This window comes from Mastigoproctus giganteus, chromosome 4, assembly GCF_048544385.1.
Source record: "Mastigoproctus giganteus isolate SK-2022 chromosome 4, ASM4854438v1, whole genome shotgun sequence".
Taxonomy (NCBI): Eukaryota; Metazoa; Arthropoda; class Arachnida; order Uropygi; family Thelyphonidae; genus Mastigoproctus; species Mastigoproctus giganteus.
This window is the reverse complement of record NC_143578.1, coordinates 152,188,999-152,203,358: the sequence shown is the minus strand read 5'-3', so window position 1 is coordinate 152,203,358 and position 14,360 is coordinate 152,188,999. Positions and strand designations below refer to the sequence as shown.

At 38.9% G+C, this 14,360-nt stretch overlaps 1 protein-coding gene across 1 annotated transcript in view; it reads right to left on the bottom strand.

Annotated features, from left to right (window-relative positions):
* Rpn1 (regulatory particle non-ATPase 1) overlaps positions 1-14,360 on the bottom strand; it is a 283,451-nt gene that overhangs the window by 208,838 nt on the left and 60,253 nt on the right. The window contains exon 5 of the mRNA XM_090372974.1: positions 7,420-7,644. Within this exon, the coding sequence (XP_090229100.1) occupies positions 7,420-7,644 (225 nt within the window). The remainder of the gene's footprint in view (positions 1-7,419; positions 7,645-14,360) is intronic.

The window sequence follows — 14,360 nt, the reverse complement described above, 5'->3', positions numbered from 1 at the left end:
GTATTATTTGCTTGGCCTGTGGTCTTGGATTGTTGCTTGCATACATTTGGTTGCATGTCAGAGAGGACATTTCTAGCCCAATCTGAAATTGATTTATTAGTAGGGATTGTGACATCGGTTTGAACGGAGACTGCTTGATATTTTTTTACAGCATTTGCATAGGTAATATTCTGGTTTATAGTTGGTGCAACTAGTCTTCTCGCTTCTTGATAACTGACTTTGTTTTCAACCTTGTATTTTACTATTTTTTTCTCGGTATTCCACTTTTCACAGGTCTTTGAATATGCAGGATGGTCGCCTTTGCAATTTGTACATGTCATTTTTGTAGCAGTACAGTCATTTTGTATATGGTCTGAGGACCCACAGTTGGGGCAGACAGGAATTCCTCGACATACAGTTTGAGAATGCCCATACTTTTGGCATTTATAACATCTTAAAGGGTTGGGAATGTATGGGCGAATGCGACAAAATAAATAACCTGCTTTTACAGAGGAGGGTAAGTTTGGTGTATTGAAGGTGAGAATAATATTTCTTGTAGGTGTCAGTTGATTATCTTTTTTAATCATTATTCTTTTCGCTTCAATTACGTTCTGTCCCTGCAGTTCTTGAGTTATTACTTCCTCGGTGACAGTTAATAAATCCCAACTCGATATGACACCCTTAGATGAATTTAGGGTTGCGTGAGGAGATATTTTTACAGGAATTCCAGCAAAGCTTGTCAGTTGTAGAAGCTTTTCAGAATGTCTTTGATTCATGGTTTCTATGAGTAAGTCTCCTGATTGCAGTCTCTTCACCATCTTGGGAGATCCTGCTATACCCTCTAGATGTTTCTGTATAACAAAGGGAGACAATTTGCTCATAGGCTGGTTACTGAGAGAGTGGAAGATTAGGAAAGATGGGCAGGGTTGCTCCATCCGATCTGTCTTCAATCTCTTTGGGTTGTCATTATTCATGTCATTTTGGTCTGTGTTATCCATGATTGCTCCTTTTAGCCCTTGGCAAGTGGACTTACTTGCCAAGATTTCCGGCCCCGCCACGGGGAGACAGGAGCAGACACCAATCTTGTACGTGAAGTGCGTGATTAAATGTTGGATGTTGAAGTCTGTGGCTGTGATGCATGCGGACATTGACAGTGTTTGTCAATAGTCAGGATTGCTGTTTCGATGATAGGGTGGACTTGACATCTACTGTTCCTGTTGACTGAGGTATTGGAGCATTTGATGTTCAACGACTCCAACCAGGCGCGTCATCGATAGTGGCGGGACTTATCCACAATCACGACATCGCGGTGTGGGTCAATGTCGTGGTGGGTTGCCCAAACATGTTCGGTAATAGCTGAGTGCTCCACATCCGCTAAGCAGATTGCTCTTTTGTGTTCGGAAAGGCATTTTTCGAGCCGTCTCCCAGTTTCCCTGATGTAGCAGCTAGTGCAGTCACGGAAAGAGCTGTGGTAGACCAATCCGCTTTGTAGTAAGGTGGGGACCGGTGTTTTTACCTTAGAGATGAGGGATCGTAATTTTCTGCCTGGGAGTTGTACGCATTTTATCCCATGTGATTTTAAGACTCTACAAACCTGTTGTGATAGGTTTGGGTAGTATGGGATAAAGGCGTTTGCGGGTCTGTCATTACCTTGGATGTTTCTGTTGGTCACTACGTGGCCATGTGTCTGTAGATCACACCTGTCAAGGGTATTGAAGGGTATTGATGGGATAGCCACACCTCGTAAGATCCGCCTTGACTTTAGCAATTTCGGTGCGCCTCTCATTTACAGAGCTAGAGTGTGTCCAGGCACGAGTTAGCAAGGTTCGTGGCCGACCGGACTAGCCGTACTGCAAAAACTTGAGAGGTGCATTATGGCCACAGAAGCCGATGCGCCAACAACTACAAAAAAAAAAAAAAAAAAGGTTCGTGAAGTGGCAAGAAGATGGCTACACGCATGTGCTGACCGGAAGTTGGTAAATTGGCCAGCACACATTGGTTTACGATGGACAGTTGTCTTCAAGTGTGTGCCCTCGTGCTGGACAAGGGTGTCTAAGTATGGTATGGTGTTGTCCGACTCTATATATCAACATTTATCAACAAGTACACGGCACAGCCATGGATTCCCCGGTTAGTTCGGTCACGGCAAACATCGCGATGGAGGAATTAGAGGGTCGTGCATTTACAAATGTACCAGATCCCATTACCTTTTGGTGTTGCTACATGGACGATGTGTTCGTGGTTATCCCCAGAAATTCAGGTGACTGAATCTTAGACCACCTCAATTCTCTGTCGCCTTTCATAAAATTCACCGAACTAGAATCGGACAACACCAGACCATACTTAGACACCCTTGTCCGGCGCGAGGGCACGCACTTGAAGGCAACTGTCCATCGTAAACCAATGTGTGCTGGACAATTTACCAACTTCCGGTCAGCACACGCACATAGCCATCTTCTTGCCACTGCATGAACCTTGCTAACTCGTGCCTGGACACACTCTAGTTCTGTAAATGAGAGGCGAACCAAAATTGCTAAAGTCAAGGCGGATCTTACGAGGTGTGGCTATCCCATCAATACCCTTGACAGGTGTGACCTACAGACACATGGCCACATAGCGACCAACAGAAACATCCAAGGTAATGACTCAGCCGCGAGCGCCTTTATCCCACACTACCCAAACCTATCACAACAGGTTTGTAGAGTCTTAAAATCATGTGGGATAAAATGCGTACAACTCCCAGGCAGAAAATTATGATTCCTCATCTCTAAAGTAAAAACACCAGTCCCCACCTTACTACAAAGCGGATTGGTCTACCACATCTCTTGCCGTGACTGAACTAGCTGCTACATCGGGGAAACAACTCGAAAAACACCTTTCCGAACACAAAAGAGCAATCCGCTTAGCGGATGTGGAGCACTCAGCTATTGCCGAACACGTTTAGGCAACCCACCATGACATTGACCCACACCGCGATGTTGTGATTGCGGTTAAGTCCCGCCGCTATCAACAACGTGCCTGGTTGGAGTCGTTGAACTTCAAATGCTCCAATACCACAGCCAATGGGAACAGTGGATGTCAAGTCCACCCTATCATCGAAACAGCAATCCTGATTATCGACAAACGCTGGCAACGTCCGCATGCATCACAGCCACAGGCTTCAACATCCAACGATTAATCACGCACTTCACGTACAAGATTGGCAGTACATGCCCTCATGCTCCATTCTTAACTGTCAGTTTAACTGAGGAAGGTTGACAAAACAACTGAAAGCTTTTTGTTTGTATGTATCTAATCTAATATATGTATATTTTCTATTATTAAACTTGTCACAATCTATTTTTGTATCCGTTTTCGCTCTGTGTTACAGTAATTTTAGTTTTGATGGTGTTTACATTTGTTACAGGTGAAAAAATGGTTGGAAGAACGGTCCATTACAACTCTTAGCTGACCAGGAAACATCCCGGACCTGAATCCTATAGACCAGTGGTCTCAAACTGGCGGCCCGCAGGCTGCATCCAGCCCCTGAAGCAATTTTACACGGCCCGCAAATACATTTCAATTATGTATTTGTTATAAATACAGTGCTTATATTCACTTTCATTTTGTTAAAAAAAAATTCCGGCCCATCAGCTGCTTTCAGATCGTGCATTCGGCCCACATGCAATTTGAGTTTGAGACCACTGCTATAGACAAATGTTGGCATCGTGTGGAATCTGCAGTTGCCCGAAAGAAACGAAACACTCCTCGTGAACTTCAGGAAGCCATAATTCGTGTTTGGAACAACGAACTATCAGTTGATTATCTTCAGAAATTGATCTTGCCGATGCCTTGACGGTGTGCTGCTGTCATCAGGGTCAGAGGCAGTTCAACAAAATATTAGTTTACACCTGGTGAACTTTTCACTTTGTTTTCCATTTAAAATGATAAACTGAAGCAAACTGAGGGCTTCTGATAACATTTTAGCCATAATTGTCGTGTTTACCAAAACTGTTGTATAAATATTGCAAATACTCATTTTGGAATATTTTGAGAGCACCTGTCAAATATTACTTACCTTTGCCTTAACTATTAATAAATATCTTTTGTTTATATTTCTATTTGTGATGCTAGTTATTAATGTAACATACCATCACGAAAAAGGGTTAGAAATGTGAAATTCCTAGGTGATGCACTTTCTTTGAACACCAGTGTGTATATATATACATGAGCCCAGTGTTAATCTCAACAATGTACATTTTCATCCACAAATTCCTACACTCATAATTAGTTGCACTAATTTAGTTCATCAGTTCCCCCCATTACCCCTCTTCTTGTGTCCTAATGACTTCACTCCATAATTGCTTCTACTATAAATGCGGTAATGATATAGGATCCTGAAATATGGTAGGTTTGACAAAATCAGTTTTCTTTTTTTATTTTTGTTGTTTTTAAATCCAATTATATGATGCCACTCTAGCCTCTGCCTGCCTGTCTATATGAACATAGTAGACTGACGATCAGTTTTTCATAAAATTTTAATGCCCACTATGATTTGATAAATGACATTGTTTTATTTTCTGGAATAACTATATTCGATAAATGTTTAAATTACTAAATTTTGTCTGCCCTCCTGATGGTTCTCTAGCCCCCACCTTGATAACTGATAACCTGATGGTTCTCTATAGCCTTTCCTTGATAACTTTCAGTAGCATACTGCTAGATTATTCAGTAGCATACTGCTAGATTATGATACAACTTCCTTCCACACTTGTTACAGCCATGTTTACAACAAAGTTTTGCAACCCACTGCGCTCATCAGTAATGCAAAGTGATCTGTTGAATCTTTACCACTGGTACGAGAAGCTTTCAACTTCTGTTCCTCTATACAGCATATCACCCCTTGGGCCATTTAAAAAATTTCAAAACTGATGCACAATTTTTTAAAATTTATTTTTATTGGGGCTGTTTGATGTACAAAAAGTCAGCTTCACTTTCCCGTGACTGATATCATGTTGTCATAGACGAATTTCAACCAACGAACCAAGCTAACTCCTCTATGGGACAGATAACTTACAAATTGATTTCAAGTGTTCTTTTTGCATCTGTGGAAAATAATTCTTGGTAGTTTACTCCAAGTTTTTATGTCATTTCTCACATCTGGGCACTGATCATTAAATGTCAAAATGGCTGAATTCCATCTTACAGCTTCACCTCTGTGCATTATTTGTAGCGATACTGAAAATTCGGAACATGTCCTTTTCCACTGTCACCTGTAAGTGGATTTACACCTTTTGCCTTTGCATGCTCCTGGTCAGGAAGAAACTCTGCTAAGTTCCAGAAAGACTTTCTACTTCTTTAAGACTTTGCAAGCACAGCTTTCCTTCACCGAAAACAGTGACTTTGCATCAAGACAACCACCTACTTAGCACGCTTGATGCTCTGATCCAACTACAACTGGATTCCTTCTCATGGATCAGTATATGCAGGGAACTTCACCAACCCTAGTCCACATATGATGAGGATGCTGACATTATCCACTGAACTATTCTATTTTTTGCCCTTTCATCTCGCTAACCCCCCTCCTTTCTTTCTACTTGACAGGATTTTACTGGTGCCCAGATTGGGGTTTTTGGGCACAGGACTGACATCTACTGATCACACACTTCACCAATGGAATTTTTTTTACTGGCCTCTACTTTATTTTACTTTTTTGTGGTTCTTCCTGGGTTTGAGCTCCCTGGGTATGAAATAGCTGGTATCCATGGTTTTGCATTTCAGCAGTGGATATGGGACTTTTTTTTTTTTTTTTTTTTTTTATGTGAAAACATCTATGGTAGCACTAGAGTAAAATCGATTGTTAACAAAATTTTCTTACAGTAACGGAAATGGCGCAATTGATTGTTAATGAAATTTTTTTATGGAAATGATGCAACTGATGTCACTTCCTATTAGGTGGCACAAATGACATCACTTCCTAAATGTCACTAACAATGCTAACTCAGTCACTAACATTGATTTGGTAGAATAAATAGCTGATTCAGTAGAGTAAGTTCATACTAAGATATGGAAATAACGTCACTTCCTAAATGATGCCAACTCAGTCACTAATGTTGATTCAGTAGAGCAAGCAGCAGATAGTAATATTATGCAAGAATAAAATGGACTCTAATAATAAAATCTGCTTCTCAAGATTTTGACCAACATCAACCTTCTAAGTAGCATAAGTAAGTTTCAATCAAACTGTTCAAAAAATTTAAAGTTTTACTCTAGTGCCACCATAAATGTTTTCACATAAAATAAAATATCTTTTGTGCATACACATGCTGCTTTTTTTCTTTTTTTTTTATTAATATCGTTTTTTATTTTATTATTATTTATTTTTTCAAATGATCTCAAAGTTGTTTTGTGCATTCAGTAGCAACTGGTATGGCCCACAACAATTCATGCTTAGTTGTGGTGTAGATGGACACTGGGCAAACTTTCCAGGTGACAAAGTGACCAGAAACAACTAAATACCCCAATACACACACACACACTTTACAAACATAACCACACACACATTCCTGGCCTTTTACAGAGATCTGTAATCATCATAGAGTACCATGGCAGAGTACCATGAATAGCCTTTTGATCTGGAACTTGGAAGTGGCTATTAATTTCATGTTTGTTTCATGTCTGCATTTTTTTTTTTCCCAGCAAAACAGCATTCTTAATTTTTCATAAAAAAAACAAAACACATTTAATAAGTATTGCAATCTATCATCAAAAGATAAAGATCATGCATTGATGGATGATTGTGATCTATGCATTGATGCATAGATCACAATTTTCTTTAGAAATACAAAACAAAGTTAGGTACTTTACAGATGCTAACAATCATAATTTTATTACAATCTAGGTCATGAACACTGCTGCATTAAAGATGTTTAAAAAATGAAATTCAGTTCATACATGTGCACAGCATAGGCTAAATTGGTATAAGGCTGGGTTGCAATACGGCCATGGTTCAGTGGTTAGCATAAGCAGCAACAAGGTTGCAAGACAGCCTGTATGCCACCACAAAAAAAAATACAATGTCACTGAATCACTTAAAATTTGGCTGCCCTAAATAATTACTATGTACGCAGTCATGATGAATTTGTAAATTCTTCTGGCTTTTACCATCTATAGACTAAATGATAATTTATTTACAAGTAGCTTTGTCTTTTGTAAAAAAGCAGTAGTTTATTTAATAAAAAATTATCTTAATACATAATAAAATTATATATTAAAAAATCCGTAAACAGATTTTTTTTCGCCTAAATGATTAGCTTCTGGGTTTACTTCGAACTAACTTTATATAGTACCACATGCTATGCATATATTTTGAGAACAGAATATGTAATGGAAAATTTGTTTGTTTATTCAAGGTGTATTTTTATTATTTTTTTAATTGCTTAAAAAGAATTATGAACTTGCCTGGTCAAATACAGAGCAACTCTTGGAAAAGCATCCTCATCCACATACTGATCCAACATACCAAGTTTTTCAATTTCCATAAGCAAATCACATGCTTCTGCTTCAGCATTATGAGACATATGATAAGGAACAATTTGTGTGGCCAAATCTACAAGCTCCTTTTTCCTGTCTGCATCTTTTTCTGTCAGTTCTCCCCATTCTTGTGCAATTTCACCAGCTAAATGTCTAAATTCAAAAGACCAATTAAAACACAGAAAAAATATGAAACACTAAATTAACTTTAAAAATCTTTTAAAGTGGAAATGCAATTTGTAAAATATAGTAATGCTTGTTTCAAATTTTAAACATCAGCTTATTAGAGAATTTAATAATAGAATTAAAAATATAATGAACAGAATCAGTGCTATAATGAAAAGTGCTACTTATGTGAAATGCAGTACAGATATTTTGTAACAAAGGTAGCAAAATATATGAGATCAATGGTGTGCAACATTCTATAAAGTATCTATAAAGATACTTTATAGCAAATCTCAGTCCAACTTCTTTTTTTAAATGCACTCCTTGAGTCACATAAAACAGATTACAAATATTGCTTATAGGGGACTAGTCCTGTGAACCAGACATTTCAATTCACCCCACCCATAAAAATCCAGAACATTCCATAAGTATATGGATCCATGAACACATTCAGTACATTCACTACCAATAACAAAAACAGGGGAGGTATTCGAGTTACTAGTTATAATTACAAGTGCCATATGCCAGCCAGATCAAGTAAAAGCTTTTTCCAATATGACAGTGCTGGAAAAAGCTTTTACTTGGAATTAAAAGAATTTCAGTCATTCCTGACTTAAGCTCCTTGTCAGAACATCTGTAGATAGGGCGTACTTTATAATATTAGCAACACAGTTTAGTACAACTAACCGCAAGGTCGAAGTTGCAAAAAACTGCAACTCAATAACCTCTAAAGAAAGATCATAAAGTATGCCAGACCAACAGTTCAACACAGTCCACTATAATAAGCTTAATCCTTTCTACACATCAATACTTGAGCAATATGGATAGAAATTAAAAACAGAATTTTCTTTAAAAAAAAAAATACAATGTATTTTATATACATAATTGAACTAGTTTAATAACTCAGCAATTATATTAAAAACCATATGTTTCAAAAGACTGTGCCTCCTCCTGTGGCATACAAGCAGTAACACATTAACAACATGATAGTGTTGTACAGGCATTACATCTTCATCCTAAAAGAAAGAAAGAAAGGAACAGAGTGGCAAAAAGAAAGGAACAGAGTGGTTTTATGGAATACTGTGAAGCTACAGTAGTTCTCAAACAAACTGCATCACATTTTTTAGGTCATCTGTCGTTATACTTGACAGCTAATATTTTAGAAAATGCTGAAAGAACATAATAATACACAAACAGAACTTTTAACTGGAGAAATTTTTACTTTTATCTCTAATGGGTAAATATACAATGATATCAGTACTTTTCTCCAAAATAACAGCATGTTATTTATGGTTCATATAATAAAAAAAAAGGCGAAGGTAAAGAAAGCCCACACGAGAAACATGCAAAAGTTTGATAAATTTACTGGTAAAAGTACTTTGCCGTAACAGCATTTGTATTGTTGCTCGCTCAGTAAACATACAGTAAGTGTTATCGGTCAGGAGTAGAAATTAAATCACGTGGGAGATTGAAACCCTCCCGAAGTGGAGGGAGTAACCTGACCTTTTTTCTTTAGAATCACTGGTGGACTAGTGGATAAATTGTTTATTAAGTAAAAAAAGCAAAGGTAAAGGAAGCCCAAAAACAACTTTTCATGGCAAACTTCGAAAAAGTTTACCGGTGAAACTACGTTATGAACATTTTTTACGACACCAGAACTTCCAATATGACTCTGTTCATGATTCAATTCGTGATTCTAAAGAAAAAAGGTCAGGTTACGCCCCTCTACTTCGGGAGGGCTTCAAGCTCCCATGGGATTCAACTACTACTCCAGACCGAAAACACCCACCATCTGTTTACCGAGCAAGCAAGCAAGCAACAATACAAATGGCGTTACTGCAAAGTACTTTTACCAATAAATTTCATCGAACTTTTGCATGCTTCTCGTGTGGGCTTTCTTTACCTTAGCCATAAAAAAAATTCTATGAAAGCAGTGGTTTTTTCATTACTTCGCTTATACTAGGATGATAAGCAACTATATAACCATAAAACACAACAAAGTATATAATAATATTTCACTGGCTTTGATAACTTCCCTTGCTTTGATGGCTGCTGCACACTATTCCACCATCAACTGGATAAGGTTCTGAATGTATTGCCGGGAAAATCACATGATACCAAACATGGAATAATATCTCTTGCAGCTCTCTAAATGTTTTTGGTTTCTTCTGCATTGTTGAACCCTCATTTTGTTCTAACAATTTTAAACTGGACTGAGGTCTGGACTTTTCCCAGACCATGTTATTCTGCAAATTGATTTATTCGTCTACCTTTTTTGTACCACCACAAGTGGGTAGGAAAAAACTGCCACCTGTAAGCACTGCTTACAGGTGGCAGTTCAAGACAGCACGGAAATTTTTTTCGATATTGTTTTCTGATTGCTTAACACGTATCAATATACAACATTTAGGGCAGAAAATTTTATTTTGCTTACTGGAGGCACATAGAAACGCAGCGCTACTGAGTAAAGAACACAGCTACAAAAGTTTAAATGGTGTTGGCAGGCCAGCTACTAGTTAGTACACCGGACCGAACCTATTTGTAACTCTAGGAGGCTTCTGGATCAGATAGTGTATAATCTTGCTACCTCTACTCTACTCTGCCAGATAGTGACAGGAGGGAGTCCGAGTATTGTGTATGCAGGGGGGCATTGTCAAGCCCATGTTATGTCAAGGGTCTGGGTATATTCTTACCATGTGTATGCCATATCCAAAAATTTCATTACTTCATACAGCATGCGCCCCCTACTTTTTCTTACTATTGAATCCACCATGCATTGACAAACTAATAGAGTAAGTTTATCAGCAAAAAGATCTAAAACAGCCAAATACTTCCTAATTCATTTCACAAGTATATGTGGTCTCAGTTCTAATCTCAACGATGTACATTTCCACTTGCAGTCAGCCAAACCCTGTGTACTTTTTCTGACTCAGTTTTTGAATCTCAGTTTTTTTTTTAATGAAAACTCCAAACAAGAGAGGTATTAGAACCTATAGTACTTAGTACCATGCTTGGGTTGGAGGTTGAGAAGATGAAAGAAGATATCTGTTGACATTAGACTTGAACTTCTGTAGACTGTAATTTTCAGGAAATACGTATGAAGGAAGGTTGTTCCAGAAAAAGGCAGCTGAATGAATAAATAAACAAGGAAGATGAAAAGTTGATTCTGTGAGTGTGAAGTTGGACAGTAAATGGATGTTGGCTGGTGACGGTGCATGTTCGGACTGTTTTGAAAGAGAGAGCTGGAATTATAGAAGCCACTTCAGAACAACAGTGCCCATAGAAGTATCTGTAGAAAAAGTATGCAGCAGAAACAGTACATCTATGAGACAGAAAGTGGAGAGACTCTGTTAGAGAGGAGTCATTAATTAAACTAACTGCCCTCTTCTGAATGCAATCTGCTACTTGGCTGTATGGTTAGGATTGTCCGGTATCCTTGTAGGTAAATGAACAATCTGTGCAAGGTCATTAGTAATTGCAGAAGCCTCAGCATCTCGACCAGCTGGGTTGGTGTGACTAGAAAACGGAAGCCGGCTAAAGTTGTGAAGATTAAAATCAGCAAGGAAAATTACCTCACTGTTAGGAAAGTAGGACTAGAGAAAGTCAAGTTGCAAAGAGAGGAAGTCAAAGAGCTCCAAGTGATTAGTGAAGTTGGGAGAACGGTAGAGACAACGGATGAAAATATGACACAATCAGGTAGAGAGATTTTACGCCAGAGAAGATTGAAAAGAGGAGATTCCAAATTACTAAGTGGAGGGACATGCTGTTTGAAATAATGAAATTTTGAATATGGCATACACATGGTAAGAATATACCCAAATCCTTGACATGACGTGGCCTCGACAATTCCCCCCCCCCTCCACATACACACTACTCGGACTCCCTCGAGTCACTATCTGGCAGAGTAGAGGTATTAGGATTATACACTAGCTGATCCGGAAGCCTCCTAAAGAGTTACCAATAGGTTCAGTCCGGTGTACCAACTAGCTGCCAGCCTGTGAATACCGTTTTAGAGCTGTACCCTCGAAATGTAAGGAATATTGGATCTCGCCACAATGTTTATCATAACCTCAAAAGTCATCAATCATACTGCACGATGGAAGAGATAGGGAAGGGTTGACCAGAACTTAGTTCTAGAGACTAAACATGGATTCCACCACTTCAAGCCTATAATAAGCAAACTGGTGGTATTGCACCGGTTGATGAGAGTCATCTACCACCTAGTATTGCCTGGTAACACAGAGGGGTGGCATTCCTCCATGTGGTGTGGGTGCCACACCTCGACCCCCTGCTTACATTGGTTCCCACCCGGGTGGTCACCCACAGTGTGCATGTGCATGGAGGTTATACCCAGGGTTGCTAACAGTCCCACAATCGTGAAGGTGCAAGCAGAGGATTTGGCTGTCACAGACCGTCTGGACTTCACTGAAATTCAGTCCACTTGAGTTGAATGGCACCCGAATATCTGTTCCATCAGAGTTTTAGACTCCCAGGTAGGAAGTACAGCTTGTCTGGCATATCTGAGAGAATGTCTGTGACAACCTCAAGGACAAAAGTTATCGGTTGATTCAACAACTGCTGATCTCAGTTGCCCAATTTATTTCCTGTATGATTTCTTTCGCTTCAAAAGGTGGTACTTGTGCATATATCTGTTCTGATATTCCCTGTCAGAGATTTGGTAATTTGGAATCTCCCCTTTTCAATCTTCTCTGGCTTAAAATCTCTCTACCTCATTCTGTGAAATTCATCTGTTATCTCTACCCAACTCCACTAATCACTTGGAGCACTTTGACTTCCTCCCTTCGCAACATGACTTTCTCTAGTCCAACTTTCCTAACAGTGAGGTAATGTTCACAACTCCAACTGGCTTCCATTATCTAGTCACACTGACCCTGCTGGTGGAGACGTTGAGGCTTTTGCAATTACTAATCATCTCGCACAGTTTATTCATTTACCTACCAGAATACCAGACAATTCTAACTATACAGCCAATAACACTTGATCTTTTTCTCACAGACAACCCCCTCTGAGTACATGATCAAAGTGAGTGGTGCTTTAGGCACCTCAGATCTTGGCGATTGTCTCTTCTCCAATGGAGCCTTTATGTCATGGTTCCAAACATCTTATTTGGCATTACAAGAATGCAAAATGGGATGACCTGTGAGATTTCTTTTCTTTGGTCAGATTACTGTTTCAAAACTTCTGATGTCAACGTTTGCTTAGATCGTATCAGTGAACTTATTCTTGTCGGAATGGAATCCCTTATTCCACATTCCACTTTAAAATCTCGTCCTTTATCTACACCTCGGTTTTCCAATAAATGTGCTAAGGCTGTTCAAGAGAAGAATGTTGCATATCGTAATTGGCTTGTTTCCAATTCTTCAGCTTCATTTTCAGCCTACACCAAAGCTCGTAACAATTATAAAGCAGTTATTAATCAGTCTAAACTAGATTTTCAACAGGCTAAGAGTAGAAAACTTGATCCTTGTCCTAATGGTAGCCGAGCATTCCAGTCTCTTGTCAAAGCTATTGGCTGCAACTTTTTCCAATCTCTGCTCCCACCTCTGTCAAAACCAGATGGTTCTTCTGTTGTCACTTTGGCCAAGGATAAAGCTGACCTGCTAGTATCCCATTTTTCTTCCAACTTGTGTATTAATGCCTCCTGTGGTCTTCCATCAAAATGATGTCAGAAGGATTTTGACGAAACTTTATGCTCAGAAAGCTCTACATCCTGATGGTATTTCTCCATTTGTTCTCAAAACCTGTGCTAATGGACTTACTCCTGTTCTTTGCCACCTTTTTTCACTTTCTTATTCCAAAGATTTTTTTCCTTCTGCTTGGAAATTTGCTCATATCCAGCCAGTTCCTAAAAAGGGTGACAAATCAATTATCATCTCATTGCAATTACTTCTACTCTTTCTAAAATAATGGAGAAATCAATTTACCACCAACTCTTAACCTACCTAGAAACCTTCCTTCTAATCAACAATCGCCAGTATGGATTTTGTCAGTGTCAATCCACTGGTGATAATCTGGCTTATGTTACCCATTTACGGACAAATTCAATGGAAAAGTTCGGTGAAACACAAGCAGTTTCTCTTGACATTTCAAAGGCTTTTGATCGTGTTTGGCATAAAGGTCTTCTAATCAAGCTTCCATCTTATGGTTTGCCAATTGTTTATCCAATTTTCTCTCTGATCACTCACTGAGGGTGATGGTAGATGGCTCTCTGTCTTCTAACTTCTCCACTAATTCTGGTGTCCCCCAAGTTTCAATTCTTTCTCCCACTCTTTTCCTCTTGTATATTAATGACTTTCCACTGAATGGAAATCCTATCCATAGTTTTGCCGATGATAGCACATTGCATTCCACTTTTAAGTTTGAGAAACCTTGCCCTGCTCAATCAGCTTCAACTTCTCGAATATCTGCTACCAAATCCTTAAATGCCAATCTCCAGGTAATTCTCCAGTGGTGCAAAGACAACTTAGTTGATTTCGATCCTTCTAAACCTCAGTCTTGCCTTATCTCGCAAAAAGGATTCTTCTGCTCATATGCCTATCTTTGGTGACACTCCGATTTCTAGGCAAGTTGATATATCTCTTTTGGGGATTACTCCGACTTCTAATCTCTCTTGGCGCAAGCACATTACAAATATTGCTCCCTCTGAATCTAAAAAACTTGGTTTTCTCTTTCGCTCTTGGCAT